This window comes from Nicotiana tomentosiformis, chromosome 3 (assembly GCF_000390325.3).
Source record: "Nicotiana tomentosiformis chromosome 3, ASM39032v3, whole genome shotgun sequence".
Classification (NCBI taxonomy): domain Eukaryota; kingdom Viridiplantae; phylum Streptophyta; class Magnoliopsida; order Solanales; family Solanaceae; genus Nicotiana; species Nicotiana tomentosiformis.
In genome coordinates this window covers 144,267,551-144,284,539 of record NC_090814.1, presented here as the reverse complement: position 1 = coordinate 144,284,539, position 16,989 = coordinate 144,267,551, and the positions used below count along the sequence as shown (strand labels likewise).

At 35.6% G+C, this 16,989-nt stretch overlaps 2 protein-coding genes across 3 annotated transcripts; both read left to right on the top strand.

Moving 5' to 3' along the window:
• Positions 1-204: 204 nt before the first annotated feature.
• LOC104105222 (proline-rich receptor-like protein kinase PERK15) lies at positions 205-8,095 on the top strand. The gene is made up of 8 exons (XM_070197767.1): positions 205-1,174; positions 2,382-2,918; positions 3,819-3,926; positions 4,034-4,104; positions 5,273-5,349; positions 5,513-5,660; positions 6,881-7,042; positions 7,493-8,095. The coding sequence occupies exons 1-8, from the start codon at positions 817-819 to the stop codon at positions 7,790-7,792; spliced, it is 1,761 nt and encodes a 586-aa protein (XP_070053868.1). The 5' UTR covers positions 205-816; the 3' UTR covers positions 7,793-8,095.
• An 813-nt stretch (positions 8,096-8,908) lies between these two features.
• On the top strand, positions 8,909-12,852 carry LOC104105224 (ras-related protein Rab7). Of its 2 annotated transcripts, XM_009613476.4 has the most exons (7): positions 8,909-9,230; positions 9,974-10,000; positions 10,104-10,203; positions 11,461-11,607; positions 11,690-11,770; positions 11,895-12,037; positions 12,556-12,852. In XM_009613476.4, exons 1-7 carry the CDS (start codon positions 9,178-9,180, stop codon positions 12,620-12,622), a joined length of 618 nt encoding a protein of 205 aa, XP_009611771.1. In that variant the 5' UTR covers positions 8,909-9,177; the 3' UTR covers positions 12,623-12,852. The 2 variants fall into 2 exon arrangements, with proteins under 2 accessions (XP_009611771.1, XP_018629340.1); XM_018773824.3 differs by lacking the exon at positions 9,974-10,000 and having other exon boundaries at positions 9,035-9,230.
• Positions 12,853-16,989: the final 4,137 nt, after the last annotated feature.

Sequence of the window (16,989 nt, the reverse complement as noted above, 5' to 3'; positions counted from 1 at the left end):
AAACATGCTTAAGTTTTTGTCCTGCAGTTTGTCAATAGTCTTTTATAAAAGAAGGGCAAAATCGTCTTTTTAAAATGCTTTTAACAAAAAATGGGTACGGACGCAAACAGAAAAACAAAACGGATATAAGTTAAAAAAGGACGACCAAATAAGGCGCCCCATGCAATTTTTACGAAAATATTTTATCCACTATATGATAAAAATCATTTCTAAATGATAAAATAAACATAATGTTGCAAACTGCAATTATCAAAAGAGAGAACGAGGCTACAATTATCTTCTAGGCAAAAAGGTTGATGGTCGTTCAACAACTTGGATCAAGAAGCCTACGGAAGGGCATAGTCCACTAGCTATCGACAAAAGCTCCAATCACATGCTGTAATCGCACGCGCGATCTGCTTTCCCGTTTTTTTCATTTTATTTTATTGATTCCACCTTTTTTTTTTCTTTTTCAACCGTAATTCTTCGTATCGTCATATTGTGCGCAGACTCCGAATTACACGCTTCTAAGTACTGTCATAAAACAGAGCGCCCCTCGTATTTAAAAAAGGCATGTGCTCTATATTTCGCAAGTTGTATAAACGACGCCGTTTCACATTTTCCATTTCTGCATCTTCTTCACTGTTCACGTTTCTCCACCATGTCTTAAACCTTTTTCCTTAGTCTTTATGTCTGGTCGCTACTCCAACTGTCCACTCTAATCCTCCACTCCACCCCAAAATACCAAAAAAATAAATAAAAAATTACAAGATCTTAGTTTCAGAGTGCTAAAAAAACTTTATTTAAAAAAGAAAAAGAAAAAAGAGAAGTCCTGTAATGTCTTTTGGGCCTCCGGGAGTGGCGTCGGGCCCAACGTTGCCGTTTTTGCCGTCGGATAATGCAACTGCTCCACCACCTCCGGTGGACCCCAGTATAACTCCTCCGGCTACAGGCGTTGCTAGTCCGCCATCTCCGGCGACCTTGATAATTCCGCCGCCTACATCGGGCAATGGAACCTCTAGAACGGGTGCTCCGTCGTCAAACAGTACTACTTTAGTGGCACTAGGAGTGGGAATTGGGATTGGGGGAGCACTTGTGCTTATTTGCGTGGGCATTTTTGCCCTTTGGTATAAGAGGAGAAAAAAGCGTCTTGGATTGGATGGTTTTGGTCACGCTCCTTCACAAGGTCCCAAAGGTGAAACTTTGTGATTATCTCTTATTGGTTCTGATGACCATTTTGGTATTAACTTATTTATTTCTTTAATTGCAATTTTAATAATATCCCTCTTGTATTTTACTTTAGTTGGGTTGATACAACGTTTATATCTGCTTAATGAAGTCATCATCCATTCTTGCTAGTCATTAATTTTACTTGTTAAGTATACCATTTATTGGGGGTCATTTGTGTGAAAATGATTATGAATAATTAATTATAATCTGAATGTACATAAGTGTTTTTTAATTTCTAAATTTAATATGCATTTGGACCTTAGTGTTGGCACGTTTTGATATTTTGTTCTCTAGCACCTGTCTAAAAATGGAGATTCTATTTCATGCTATTTTAATACTTATTTGAATTTGTCATGTTCTTTAGTGGAACATTGGCCCTCAGTTGGCTCTTAATTTTATTATTTTACGCTCTGTGTTTTCAATTTATTTGTGGAACTTGAGGGACAGTGGACTATCAAAAAACTTTTCTTATGCATTTTGGCAACAATAAACCTGTTAATTTTCATCATCCTTTACTGCATTTCTAATTCAAATTGTGTCCTTGGTTATGATCGAGGATGATGAGATCTTTTGAATATTGTCATTATTTATCCAGGAATGATCCACTAAGAGAAATATATTCGTGTTTTTCATTAAGTTGATGATGATTGATGATTGAATGAAGATTCAAGCCTCAGTGCATCATATTCTTATTTCTTTTGGGATTATTAGCTGGGAAGGGAGGATATTTGATGTTCCATTTCTTCAGCACTTTTTAGATGCAAAATTATTACGTTTCAGCTTTACCATGTTATTTTGCAGTCAGCTTAGTACTCTTTAACGGAATTAATAATTCCAGAAGTAGAGTCTGGAAATAAGTAATGGAAGCTAAAAAACAAAATGAAATTGTTATATCAGGGTTTTGTGCTAAAACATTTGGCGGCATTTTTCACTTATATGTGCTAAGACTAACTTTCAGTTAATGGTATTTCTCACTTATATGTCCTAAGGACCAACTTCAGCTGAATGCACTCCCTTTGGGGGGGGGGGGGGTTCTGTAATTTGCCTTTTCGTCAGTCTTTGTTTGCAATCTTCCCATGATATTATTACTATTGTTATCATCATCATCAACAACAAAAATTATCATCATTATTACCTAATATGGTTTTTTTTCCTGCTTGTTTTATGCTCAGATAATTGTTTTGGAGGTCAACATCATCAATGGCAACAAAATGCTCCTCCATCAGCAGAAAGCATGGTGAGGATACCACTAAATCCCTCTCCTCCACCAGCTGTTACATCAGGTTCACAAGTATCGTCAGTAGATGGATCTACTCCTCCACTGCCACCTTCCACTGGCAGTAACTTGAGTTCTAACAAACATTTTCTACAACCAACTTCTGATTCCAACTTGAGTGTCTCCAGAACTACATTTACCTATCAAGAATTAGCAACTGCTACCGCAAATTTCTCTGTTACCAACCTCCTTGGTCAGGGTGGTTTTGGATATGTATACAAGGGAGTATTCCATGATGGGAAGGAGGTTGCAATTAAGCAACTAAAAGTTGGAAGTGGGCAGGGAGAGCGTGAATTTCAAGCAGAGGTGGAGATTATTAGTCGTGTTCATCACAAGCATCTTGTTTCATTGGTTGGACACTGCATTTCAGGGGTCCAGAGGTTGTTAGTTTATGAGTTTGTCCCAAACAAAACCTTGGAGTTCCACTTGCATGGTTAGTTCTCAGGGTCTCATATAGTTTATTTTCTACATTTTAGCTGAGGGCAACATGGTTTCCAAATTTCTGCCATCTTTCGGCTGTCTTACTTGCATTTAATAAAAGTTCTTCTTAGTCATTTCTTGGAGCAGATGAAGTCCTCACCATATGATCTTAATTTAAGCTTAATTAGAAGGAGAAAATTATTTTGCAGATTAATAGCTATTACAAATAACCAAGTTTTGATGTGCATAAATAAGTGCCAATCACTTAGTGCTGTTTAAAGAGAGGGATGTGAAAGGTAAGGGAACGGGTTCTAAAGGAGAAAGAAGAAGAATGCTCCTTAATGTCCTTCAAATTAACATGCAAGTAGAAGAAGAAATTGACATATTTCACTAACAGGCAAGCTGGAAAGCTACAACCAAGAAGTATAGCTTTGTGATGCCAACTCCTTTGAGTTTCAGCGTTTTGTTAAATCTATTTCGTTATTTGAGAACAAGACTTTTATGAAGTATATGTTCCAGGTTGTCCAACTTATTTCCTTCCCCACTTTTTTTTTTCTTTTCCTTATTATGTTTTTAACACAGTTCCTGGACAATATCTCTTATCGTTGAGCTTAATTGCCATTGGATCTTTTTAGTTACACCTAGAAAAGTAGGTAGGGAACTGCTAATTTTTTGTTATTTTCAAGTGTGTTTTAAACTTTCATAGTACCCCCTTATAAAAAAGAAAAGACTTTCATAGTACCTAGCAACCTTGATGCATCAGACTATAGGTGTCTATCTTGCCATGGCTGTTGCTCAAGAGGTGAATGTTTCTTCATTGTGAATGGTTGAATTTGTTAACTTTATTTGTTAACTTTTGACCTCTTTAATATTCACATATTGATATTTCTTTTACCTATATTTTAATACAAAGAAAAAGGAGACATAACAGCAGGCAAGGAGCATTCTCCACTAAGCTGGGAAACTAGGATGAGAATTGCTTTAGGCTCTGCAAGAGGATTGGCGTATCTTCACGAAGACTGTATGTTCATGAGTTGCAGAATTCTACTAATTAATATTATCTTTCTTGTTTTAGTTAGGAAAATTCCTGATAAGTATTTAAATCTCTTGAAATTTCTGTCTTGGCAGGTCATCCCAAGATCATACATCGCGATATCAAGGCCTCCAATATTCTTATTGATGACAATTTTGATGCAAAGGTGGAGTACACAATTCTGCACCTGTGTGTGTATAGTGTGTACATCATTGTGGAGTTGTTTTTTAGCGTTTCTGGTAATACATGCCTTTCTACTTTCCACTATGATCTACTTTAAAAAGCAAGAGCTTTATTCATGTGGAGAATGCCTGGCTACGAGGGACCGCCATCATAAATAAGAAACATATAATGTTGAGGTTAAATGAAAAGTGTTGCCCTTAAATCCTTAATGCAATGAGTATATGGTGGGAAAGGAATAGGAGGTGTTTTGATGGAGAGAGGAAACATATAGCAGTTGTAAAGTATAATTGTTTAGAAAATCTGTTTCAACGGTGTAAGGAGAGGACAGTAGAAGACTTCTCTGATGTTTTAGACTTTTTAGATTCATTGAATGAGTGTACTTAATTGCTATATGGTGATTTCTGTACTGTTGTAAATTTGTTTTTTGCAGTACTATTTTGGTATTTGCCTTAATAATATTTACTTATCTTATAAAAAAAAGATCCTTAATGCAATGATACCCTGCCAATTAAGGCTGAGCTTTTTTCTCTCCTTTGTTTACTTCGGCACTTTGATTGACAACAGTGGATCAACTGCTGCGGAGCGTTGTTTATTATTATTGTAGTAAGATAATATTTTAACAATAGACATCACATCATACATCGGTTGGCAGCTCCGAAAACCTGATATATGCTTCTCTCTTTGAAATGTCAACATTTTATTTGAGTACAATATTCAAATAAGAAGTACGCCATTTGACACAGAAAATTGATGGAACCTGATGTAGAGCTGAAAGCATCTTCAAAGTTACTTGCTGGGGAATATGGAATTCTTTATTGTGCCTTTACCTGTCAAGTTGAACTACTAAATGTATAAAATGTTGTGTGGATTTGTATTCACGATCTAAAGTGAAGAAATAAAAATAAGTACTTCTTGCTCTTTTTGCCTTCAAATTTCTTATATCAACCTAGATTGTGCTGAATTTTAATTATTGTCAGGTGGGTTGGTTTTCTTAAGCCCAGATAATCAAATTTGATCTGAATGTTGTTAATCATGTAGCTGCTGCTGAAGTTTAGAGCTGGGTTGCGTTAGCAGTGATAGCCTCCTTTTTTTTTTCCCTTTGTACTTGATGATAAGTTGATTGCTAGATGCATTTGTCATCTGTGCTCCAGGTGGCTGATTTTGGGCTTGCGAGGTTGAATTATGACACTGATACTCACGTCTCCACACGAGTAATGGGAACTTTTGGGTAATACTCTTTCGTATCTCTTAAAGACGTTTTCTATTTTCCTCATGCAGTATTAGTTTGCAGTTACTGTAGCACATTGAATCAATATTTGATCCTAATTCATTTGCGGGTTAGCTTTGAACTCTCCATAGCTTTTCATTCATTAACATCTTACCTTTTGCAGGTACTTAGCTCCTGAGTATGCTCTTACTGGGAAATTGACTGACAAGTCTGATGTCTTCTCTTTTGGAGTCATGCTTTTGGAGATTATAACTGGACGACGGCCAATTGATAAAGCTCAACACTACCTTGATGATAATATTGTTGACTGGGTAAGTTTGTTTCTTGAGAGGTGCAGTAATCTGGGTCAGCTAAATGTCGTTCAGATATATCTCATGCGTGTGTGCAGCGTTGTTTTCTTTTCCTCGAAACTCACGAATAAGGGTAGGAGGTTAATACACCATGTGATTCCTGAGTTACGAATTTATGCATTCTGTTCCTTGGACTTGATTGTCCTCTTTACTTCGAAATTTTGGTGAATTAGAACTTTTTGGTATATTAAATGGTCGGAACTCTATTTTATTGTTGATTGTGTGTTTCCATTTTGGACGAATCTTTGTCACCGTAGAGTTTTGATGTTGTTACCAGGAATTATGCAGATACAGCTTGGTTTCTACTATTGCTGATTCAGTGAAAAAGTGTAGCTGCACCATGCTATTAGTTTCTATATCTTATTACAACAAGATAAAGGATATCATGTTTCAGTGAAACTTAGGTTTACTTGTCAATTTAATGTGTTTATTAATCAATCTTTTCTCTTACTAATTATAGCTGCTGTTCATTTACGCCTGAGTCTATACGAAAGGCAACAGGACAGACATCTTATTTCTACTAAGTCTACAAAATAGAACGATTAACTCATGCCACCTAGCATTTGGCAGTAAGACATAGTTGCCAAAATTCTCTGTGAACTCTTTCCAGTCTCCACAGCATCAGCCTACTTTGAAAAGTGGAAATTTGGCTGATTTATCAAGTAGTCCTATTTATAGACTGCAGCAATAGGGCAAGTCTTTTTTAGCTACTACTTCACCGCCATTTTTTTATGAGCCTTCTGTTTTTGGTGTTGGCATTTCAGGTTTCTCTCTTACTAAACCTCTTTCATAGCCTGCTTAGCTTTCTTTCATCTTTCTACTCCATCGAGCTGGGGCTTTGTCTTGCATATTGACCAGAGACTGTAACTCTCTTCCCATCAAACTGGCATGTTAGTGGATTAGAATTTGACTAATCTTCCACCTCGTTTCCTAACACAAATTGGTAACAGTGCTTGCCGTTATATTATCTGCACTTAGTTGTAAACAAAAGTATCATGATGATATCCTTTCACTGTTGCACTTGTTATAAAGGACTATTCAGTCTTTTCGTTTATTATTTGTAGCTGTCAAGATGATCAAGAGCATCCATGTTCTTCTACTTCCTGCTCCCCATCCCCTACTGAATATAAAAGCAAAATAACAAGTTCCTCGAAAAAGTAACAATTTTCTCATGAAATTAGGCGAGGCCTTTGCTTACCCAGGCCCTGGATGATGACAACTTTGATACTCTTGCCGATCCAAGGTTGGAGAAGAATTATGACTCTACTGAGATGACCCGCATGGTTACTTGTGCTGCTGTTTGTGTGCGCCATCTGGCACGTCGCAGGCCTCGTATGAGTCAGGTATCTTCTGCAAGCTCAGTTTTATACATCCACTATAGCATCATCATTAACTTTTAAGAGTCACATGCATGCATTCTGCTTCAGCTTGCATCAGCTTAGCGGAAGCTTTGATTATACAACTGAAATAACTTGGAATCTATCATCATTTTTTAACAAGGTGGTTACACTATATTTAGGAAGCATGTGAAATACCAATTCTTCTTGTTGGTTCCAGAAATACAGTTTGGCTATATTTTCTAATATATAAATTAAGCCAAAGTAAATCGTTATACTTGATTTTTGAGATCTCAACTTGAATACTTAGTCTTCCTCTCTCCTCATCTCCTCTTCTTTTCGAATGGCTTTTGCCTTTAAATTTTATGCTTACCGTTTTTTTTTGGGAATCTTGTAAATACTGTCAAAGAAGAATTGTCTTGGCTTTATATTCAATGGTAAAATTTTCTTATGCAGATTGTCAGAGCTTTAGAAGGAAATTTGCCGTTGGATGATTTAAATGAGGGACTTAGACCTGGACATAGTGGTATATATGAATCTTATGGGAGCTCGGATTTCGACTCTGCTCAGTACAAGGAAGACCTTAAGAAATTTAGAAAGATGGCACTAGAAAGCCAGGCGCAGAACTCGAGTGAATGCAGTGGACCTACCAGCGAATTCGGCCCACATCCCTCTGGTTCAAGTAGTGAAGGCCTAAGAACAACTCAAGATACACGCCCTAGTATTGATGGTCGACGAGATATTAGAATAGAGTAGAAAGCAGTCGGGAAACAGAAAAGAGTGAATTTTTTGAAAGGAAAGGAGCAATGTGATGAACTTCTTATCAGAAATTTGTTGAATGTGGTAGTTCCGTTAGAGAATTTTTTGAATTTGGCATACCTTTTATATGCCACTGCTCTTTGTAATTATCAATTAATCTAGGTGCTGTTGCAGATTCTTTTGTTATTACATGTAAAGTTAGACTAAAAGCAGTTCAGCAAGTCATGAGAACTTTCACTTGGTGAAAGTGTTAACCATTATTTAAAGGGTGGGCTTTATAAGCCTGTAGTTACAGTTAAATATGATCCTTGAAACTGTTTCCATTTGCAAATGGTTAATTCATGGCCCTTGTGATGTACAGGTAATAATACAACAACCCAGTATAATCCCACTAGTGGGGTCTGGGGAGTGTAGTGTGTAGGCAGACCTTACTCCTACTCTGGGGTAGAAAGGTTGTTTCCGATAGAAACTCGGCTTTCTCGGGGGAGAGAACTCTTCACCTTGCTCTTGGGTGATTCGAATTCACAACATCTTAATTGGAAGTGGAGGGTGCTCACCTCTAGAGCAACCCACTCTTGGCAATTTTAAATAACGTGTTTGTTAACATCCTTGTCGTTATTTTGTTGCCACAATTATGCCAACGAAGTAAAGTTTTTAGCTTGAAGATTCCGCTTTTCTCAATTTTTATTCAATTATGCTAAAAACACATCAACTTATTATATTACAGTATTACACAAATGAGCATTCCGTTTTAAGAAATAAGTCAAAAATTTCCCCATATCTGTAACGAAAGATTGGAAAAAAGCTAGTAGTATATGGTTTTCAACACTAGTAGATGACTTAAAATTTTTAAGTATCAAATTCTACTGACCTCTTTGAAAAAGATTACGTAACTAAAAAACATTTGAAATGGGTCATTAAACCGAACTCTCATGTGATAGTGAGCTAGCATGGGAACAAAAGACCATGGATGTAAATCTGTTGGGTCATATTACTAAAAGAAAAAAGTTTTAGGGTCTAATTAGCCTCGAGTGGAAGTTCTGGGTAAGTACAGAATACGAATAAAGAAGAATATTCGATTTACAAGCGCAATCCTCGCTGTAATGGTGATATAACGATTGAGTTTCTGAATCATTAGAGTTGTCACTTTAGCACTCATAAAATTTACATTTGTTTTTTCTTAACCTTGTTCTTGTCTACCGTTTAAACTAATCACAGAAAGCAGGAGAATTCATTTGTGTCCACCCAATCCCTCCCCCCTCTCTCTGTCTACAAAGTTGATCCTACCAAAACGTTCATCTTCTCAAAATTCAATCCAATATCTCTGTTTTTTTTAAATTGAATTTTTAATTTCCACATTTTTATATTTCAAAAAAGAAATTATGGCTTCTCGAAGGCGAATGCTTCTCAAGGTCATAATCCTTGGCGATAGCGGGTTAGTATTTCCTAAATTCTCATTTTACATATTTTCCGATCTCATTATCACTTTTCCTATAATTTTTGGAATTTTTTTAATTTCCGAATTGAAGCCCAATTCAATGGTTGTTGACTTGTTTCGCTTGGATTCGGTTTCTTTCAATGTATTTTAAAAGAATCTGAGAGCTTCAGATTGTTGTTAACGTTGTATAGCAGCAGAGTTTGCCTTTTAGTCTTTGACTGATGAAAGATGAGACCCCTTTTGATTTTATAGTAACAGTGTGTAGCTTGAAAATAGTTTGTTTGAAGTTGTAATTATTGAAGTGTGTGACTATTTCACATAAACTCTAAACTGTTACAAAACACATTTTTATTTACTTAATTATGTTTTAACACACCCCTCGCATGCGGGCTTGATTTCTTTGGATGAGCCAAGCACGTGAAAAATCTTTTTGCGGGTGAGGCTTGAACTTGAACCCATGAACTATGTCTGTTCTAATGCTACGTTGAAGTTTATTCCCTAACAACTTAAGCTTTTAGATGAGATCACAGTAATCAAAAAACTATTAGTATGATATATTGACATCTTTGCATCTCTACGTTTCTTTAATTTTTATTCCTGTTTGAACTTTTCTTAGTAGACCTCTTGATGGAGTCTTAAATTACTAATGTGCAATAAATTCATGAGTTTATTCATATGTTTATTGTACGCTAGTTTATCATCTAAAGTTTATTACAAACTCACCTTTTATCCTTTTGTAGGGTGGGGAAGACATCTCTGATGAACCAGTACTCTCGGATTCCTCTCTATTGAATTGTAAAGTAAATATTCTTCATTCTCCTTTTCTGGATTTCTTCTTACTATATACTTTTCTCCATAATTACTTTTTAGGTATGTGAATCGCAAGTTTAGCAACCAATACAAAGCCACAATTGGAGCTGATTTCTTGACAAAAGAAGTTCAATTTGAGGATAGGTTGTACACGTTACAGGTTAGATTCAAGACACAGGACTATCTAATGAATCTTGTATTCCGTGAAATTGCTTTCTCCCATGTTTAGTACTCGTTATCACTACTTTCCAATTTAATAAATGTAATTATCACGACTTACATTTCTTTCACCAAACACGTGTGCCTGCGAAATGTTTCTGCACTTATCCCCTAGAAAAGGGACATGGTTTGGATGTGTTGAGTAACATATGCCCCCTTCTAGATTGACCATTAACTCTGCAACTTTACAGCATTTGTAGCATTGACCAACAATGCCAAGGGTCCTTATCCTAGCATTATTTCCATAGTAAGCGACTTACATTAAGAAGTAGTTTGCAACAGAGTTTCCTCTTTCTTTTCAGTTAAATATCCATTTTATGTAATAACGATAACATGATTTATTTCTCATAGGATATTGTTGTTTTCTGCACTAAGAGAAGTCTGCTGATTTCGTCTTAGGAGTTTAATTCAATATCTTTGAATATGTTTGGATCACATTTTCTGTAGCTTCGTACTCCCAATTCTACGTTTTGCCTTTCAGATGGGAGGAACTTAGCTTCATATTTCAGGATTTGTAAAACTGTCTAGGGAATGATAGAAGTTCTTCAAACATATCCTTATCCTGAACTGGGGTGTTTCAGACTCAAACTGGAATGCCTTTTAAGATTGAACAAATTATTGAATCACCTAACAGGATTTTGGAGGCCGTTTGGCAGTAAAAACAACTCTTGAGTTATTTTATTTCCTTTAATCCCAATTTTTCTCTACCCATACATGTTACTCCAATATTAGAAGAGGCTTAAAAGCAATATATCAAGAAAGATGCAGCGAAAATATTTGATGCATTAGTTCAAAGGAAAGAAATCTATTCTTGATACTCCTATTTATCATATACCACATCCAATGTCATAGGTGAGTTTGAAATCTAGCTGTGTATTTGTTTTGCTAACTCTAATTATAGACAAGCTTAATGCGCATTAACAACCCTTTTCCTTGAGCAATATTTGTCAAAGCCAATACAATTTTCATGTAGTCTGTAGTGGAACTATATCCGTCATGAACAAACAGTTTCTTCAAGTATACTGGAAATTAGCTCTCCTAAATTCATGGTTTTGCAGGTTAATTGATTTAATGACTTGATAGATTGAAATATATCACACTTTATTAATATGGCTGGAAATCTGAAATCCTGAATACTTTTGCAGAGTTGCTGCACATTTCCCTTCTAATCTACTGGACTTCATTGTTTTTGCTTTAGATATGGGATACGGCTGGGCAAGAAAGGTTCCAAAGCCTTGGTGTGGCTTTCTATCGTGGAGCAGATTGTTGTGTTCTAGTGTATGATGTGAATGTCATGAAGTCATTTGAGAACCTTAACAACTGGAGAGAAGAATTTTTGATCCAGGTAGTATAACCCGTAATTTGCCTGCAGCTGCAAGCTTCGACTCTAGAATTGATTTCTGAGAAGTTCTTTCCTTAATGTTCAGGCCAGCCCATCTGATCCTGAGAACTTCCCATTCGTTGTATTGGGGAATAAGATAGATGTTGACGGTGGCAACAGCCGAGTGGTAAGTTAATTTCTCTCCTGATAAATCTTCCTCACTGAGTGATGCACTTACTTATTTTGGCATCTTTGGGTGGGCGTAGAAGGATGGTTCGTCGATGTTATAAAATTGGTTGTGTGGATTGCAGGTGTCTGAGAAGAAAGCCAAGGCATGGTGTGCCTCCAAAGGGATACCTTACTTTGAGACATCCGCAAAGGAGGGATTCAATGTGGATGCAGCTTTCCAGTGTATAGCCAAAAATGCTCTGAAAAATGAGCCTGAAGAAGAAATGTGAGTATTCCCTTTCCAATCAGGATGTCTAGTTTACCATATTATGTGGGTATGGGATGCATTCAACTTACAATATTGTCAAGTATTTTGAACCCCACTTGGTTCTTAAGTGCCTGGCTTATGACTAAAAGGAAAAAAAGTGCTTTATTCTTTTCGAAGTGGAAGTGTCTGAAACGCTATTTCGAAGGAATCAATGTTGTCCAAGTGAGAGATGATCTCAGAAAACTGAGAAATCTTGATCTTGATAGATATGCTTGATGAAGATAAGGTAAAACAGGGACCTTGAAAATTACTTGTTCGGTTCCAATTTGATTGTTCTCTTTCACATCTAGAGGGTAATTTGACGGAATCCATTGTGTGAGATTGGAAATATATTAACATGTCTTTGATAATAAAATTAGAAGTCCGAAGATCATCTGAGAGACACAGTGAAGTTGCCAATTTTTGCATGTCAAACCATCTAAGATCTCAACGATTTTGGTTGAAGTTAATTGCTCTTTTCATCTTTTACCTTGTAGATACCTTCCGGATACTATCGATGTTGCTGGCGGAAATCAATCAAGATCAACTGGATGTGAATGTTGAAGGGTTTCTTTAGTTGCATTATTCCATAGACTGCAAGTGCAAGTTCCCTTGCTCTGAATCCTTTGATGATTTATTTACTACAATGCCGTTAAGTCCTCTGTATTTGATTTTAGACATGGATTACTCCTAAAGTGTAATTATGACGTTGCAAAATTTTTTCCCTCTCCTTGAATACTCATCTGTATTTCAGATCTTATGCTGATACATGATAATATACTATTCATGATCCAGACACTTGACTACTATGTTTTAGAAACAATTGTCCTTTTTCAGAGATAGCAAGAAATTGTAAAAATTGCACGGGGCGCCCTATTTGGTCACCCCATTTAACCTATACCCACTTTTTAAAAAAGTTTTAACTTGTACCCACTTTTTAAACAACTTGAGGCCTCTTTCTCCTCCTACGTTTTCTTCTCCTTCTTCTTCGGGTGATATTATTCTTTCCTCTAGATGATATCATTATTCATATGGTACAAGGTGAGCCTCGAAACGATTGTGTGGGTTGCCAACAGGGACTACCCAATTCCATTTTTATCAACTGAACTTTTCGTTATCGCTATTGATGATTGTAATCTCAAAGTGTTGGACTCGTCAAGTAACTCATATTTCTGAACACAAGTAGGCACAAGTGAAGTACATCCTCTAGGAACACAAGTAGGCACAAGTGAACACAAGTAAGCACAAGTTCAGCAATTATTGAACTGAAGTGCATCCTCTAGGAGCTGAAGTTCAGCAAATACTAAACAAACTCCAGCTCCTAAAATGCTTAAGTTCAGCAGATACTAAACAAACTTCAGCTTCTAGAATGCTGAAATTCAGTAATTACAAAACAAAAATTTCAGCCAAAATTGCTGAAGTTCAGCAATTATTAAACTGAAGTGCATCCTCTAGGAGCTGAAGTTCAGCAAATACTAAACAAACGCCAGCTGCTAAAATGCTGAACTTCAGCAGATACTAAACAAACTTCAGTTCCTAGAATGCTGAAATTTAGCAATTACAAAACAAAAACTTCAGCTAAAATTGCTGAAGTTCAACAATTATTGAACTGAAGTGCATCCTCTAGGAGCTGAAGTTCAGCAAATACTAAACAAACTTCAGCTCCTAAAATTCTGAACTATACTAAATAAACTTCAGCTTCTAGAATGATGAAGTTCAGCAATTACAAAACAAAAACTTCAGCCAAAATTGCTGAAGTTCAACAATTATTGAACTGAAGTTTTCCATTGCACTATGAACTGAAGTTTGCGTGATTGCCTTTGCAAGTCAGGCCAAACTTCAGGCAAAAATATATGAAGTTTTGCTTTGATAAGGCTACACTTCAGGCAAAACATTCTGAAATTCAAACTTCAGACTTAAATTTTTGCTACTTTAGGCCCGTATGTTTGAAGTTACCCGAAAAGTGAGTACGCTTGTAATTTTTTTGCAAAGCGGATATAGGTTAAAAAGTGCCCCAAAAATCGGGTATTGATACAAATCCCCCCAAGAAATTGCAGTGTCGTTTGTGAAAAAGTAGTGCTCGCTGAGATTTACTTTGTATACAGGGTGGATCTAGTGCAAAGGTAGACTGTGTATTTGTATTAAAAATTCAGTAAATTTATAAGAATATCTAGCTTGTAATCCAGTTCGTTGGTCTGGATATTATTGTATATTAACTTGAGATCGCGGTTAAAAAACCATAAACTTAAAATCCTGAATCTGCCTCTGAGTCTGAGTCTGTATATGATCCGCCAATCGTACTAAATAAGGAGTAGATTGGTTCAAGCAAAATAAAAAAAAAATCATTCATTTGGGATGGGCGTTTCTTGCATAACTAATTTAGTTGCGTAAGCCTTATACTAAATCGCAACTTCTGGAAGTTCTAGTGATGTCTTTCTCTTTTCTAAGCATGTGAAGCACGTGGTTTCGTAAAATGCTGCTCTGGGATGTTTGAACATCGAGGTATTTCGTGGTCATAGATGACATAAATTTGCTCCAAAAGGAGAAGGCAAATATTCTGCTTGTCTTCCTGGGTAATTTCACGAACACCTCCTATATGAATATATTATTCATAGTAAATTTTTTGCAAACGTTATCCTTGAATTTCTAGTCATTTCAAACTCCTCTTAACCTATATTATTTCAATGGGCAAAATGCAAAAATAAAATGGGGTATTATCACTTTTAGCCCGCGCCAGAAATTATTTACATATGATAGCCGAAAAAGTGTATAAAATTTGTATAGTTTTTGTATATATATATATATATATATATATATATATATATATATATATATATATATATAAAATATATACAAATTTTATAAATTTTTCGGCTATTATTTTTACCGCGGCTATACAGTATAATTTTTCCAAATAAAATGGCCAAAGGCCCAAGACTAATCATTTTTAGACAACCACATAATGTATACTGTATTTTGTAAACTACGAGTCAGATATTTCTAATCAGAGTAACTTCATGTAGGTTGGCGTAGTTAAAACAAGGACGTAACATGTTGTAATGGATTTGTCTATTTTATTTTTCATATAACTATAACAACAACAACGACGATCCAGTAAAATTCCACAAGTAAAGTCTGGGGAGGATAGTGTGTACGAAGACTTTATCCCTGCCCCGATAGAGTTGAGTGTAAAGGATACACTATTTCAAAAAAGGGCTTTAGTGGCAATTAAAAATGCCTGTAGCGGCAATAATAATCGCCGCTACAAGTTGTACCGGCCATTGGTTTTTAGCCGGCAATGCAGGGGTCGGCAAAGCCTTTAGCGGTTGTTCTAACAAAAGCTGGTAAAAGGTATGATTTACGGCTGCTAAAAACCATTAGTTTTAACGGTAATTATTTGCGGCAATTATTTTGGCTGTTGAATCCAATACATAACGGCTAACTATGCTCTTTTAGCATTCATTTTTATAGCGGGTATATTTAATTAAATTGCCACTAAAAGTTAGTTGTTTTAACATCAATTATTTATGGCAAATAGAATAGCTACAATATCCACCGTGAAAACGTCTTAATTTATCCCTTTAGCGACTATTTTTATGGCCAGAAAATTCAATTAAATTGTTGCTAAAAGTCACAAGCTTTAACGACAATCATATGGAAAAGAAGTTTGACACTAAAAATATCAAAAATATGAAATGTAATGTATAAAAACATCGCAAGTAGTGTGAATAATCTAACAGTACAAGCAAGAAGCATTCGGTAACAAAAAATCTTATTCTTTCATACGGTCTCACAATTATGTTATCTTCCTTTGCAGTAAATTCATCCCGATTTAGAAATCTTCTCAGGAGACTCATCATTATTTAGGAAGATTAGCCTAACAATTTACTTGTACCTGTGAACTCCTTAAAAAGTGGAGGAAGCTGCAAGACAAAACCTCATAAAAAGAGCGAAACAAAATATATGAGATGAAACTAACGATTATCTATCTGCTCAACTTTAGAGAGAGACAGAAGGGACAAATCCATTATGCAATTGAAAAGGAGGGACTGGCAAAGAAAAAAATGAGAACAATTAAAAAGGATTAATATCCCTACCCCGATAAAAATGAAAGTTACCTTGGTCCCTTCACACGTTTCTGAATGAACGGGATACCTGAAGAGCTTGTACATGAAGAAAGTTATAGCATAAGAAAGAGGCAAAATAAAAGTTAAAGATAGGAAAGCACAGAACGAATTGATCAATTCATCATGCTTGTGTTGGATCCATGAATTGCACAAAGTAATCCATCAGTTCCTTAGTTATCATATTCAATTGCACATCAAAAAAGATATCAATTCCAATACAATAAGAATAGGATGAAAGTAATCTTATTTATGCTATAGTATAATCCACTTGAAGTGTCCTTCAAATAACGGCACAACTACTATATACTAATTAAACTATAGAAGAAAAGGAATTTCGTGAGAGTGCTATCAGTTATGCACCTCCTATGTCATGCAAAAATTATCTAAGATTAACAAGAATCCACTTAACCTTCTGAATGTATTATGGCAAAATTTTCTCCAAAAATTGTTAGTTCAATGCTAGCTAACTATGTGAAAAATCATACCCCTATATCACCATCTGCAATATTCTTGTAGGTCATCCTCAAGGCCATTCTGAAGTCTCAAATTGTAAACACATTTAAAGTGTGATAATGATTAATTGAATAATTTTTTGTATGCTCTAATTGTACTAATTTTATCTCAAAAAAAAAAAAAAAGAACAAAAAGAATCAAGTTTGGTTAACTGAAAATTAGATATGCTGACCACAGTAGTTCAAACTTCAAATTCTGTCATTCTTTTGGAACAGTATATAAATTGAGTTGGTTTAGTAGTGGAAAATTTGATATCTTTAATATAATGGAGACAAACCACTTGTATTTGCG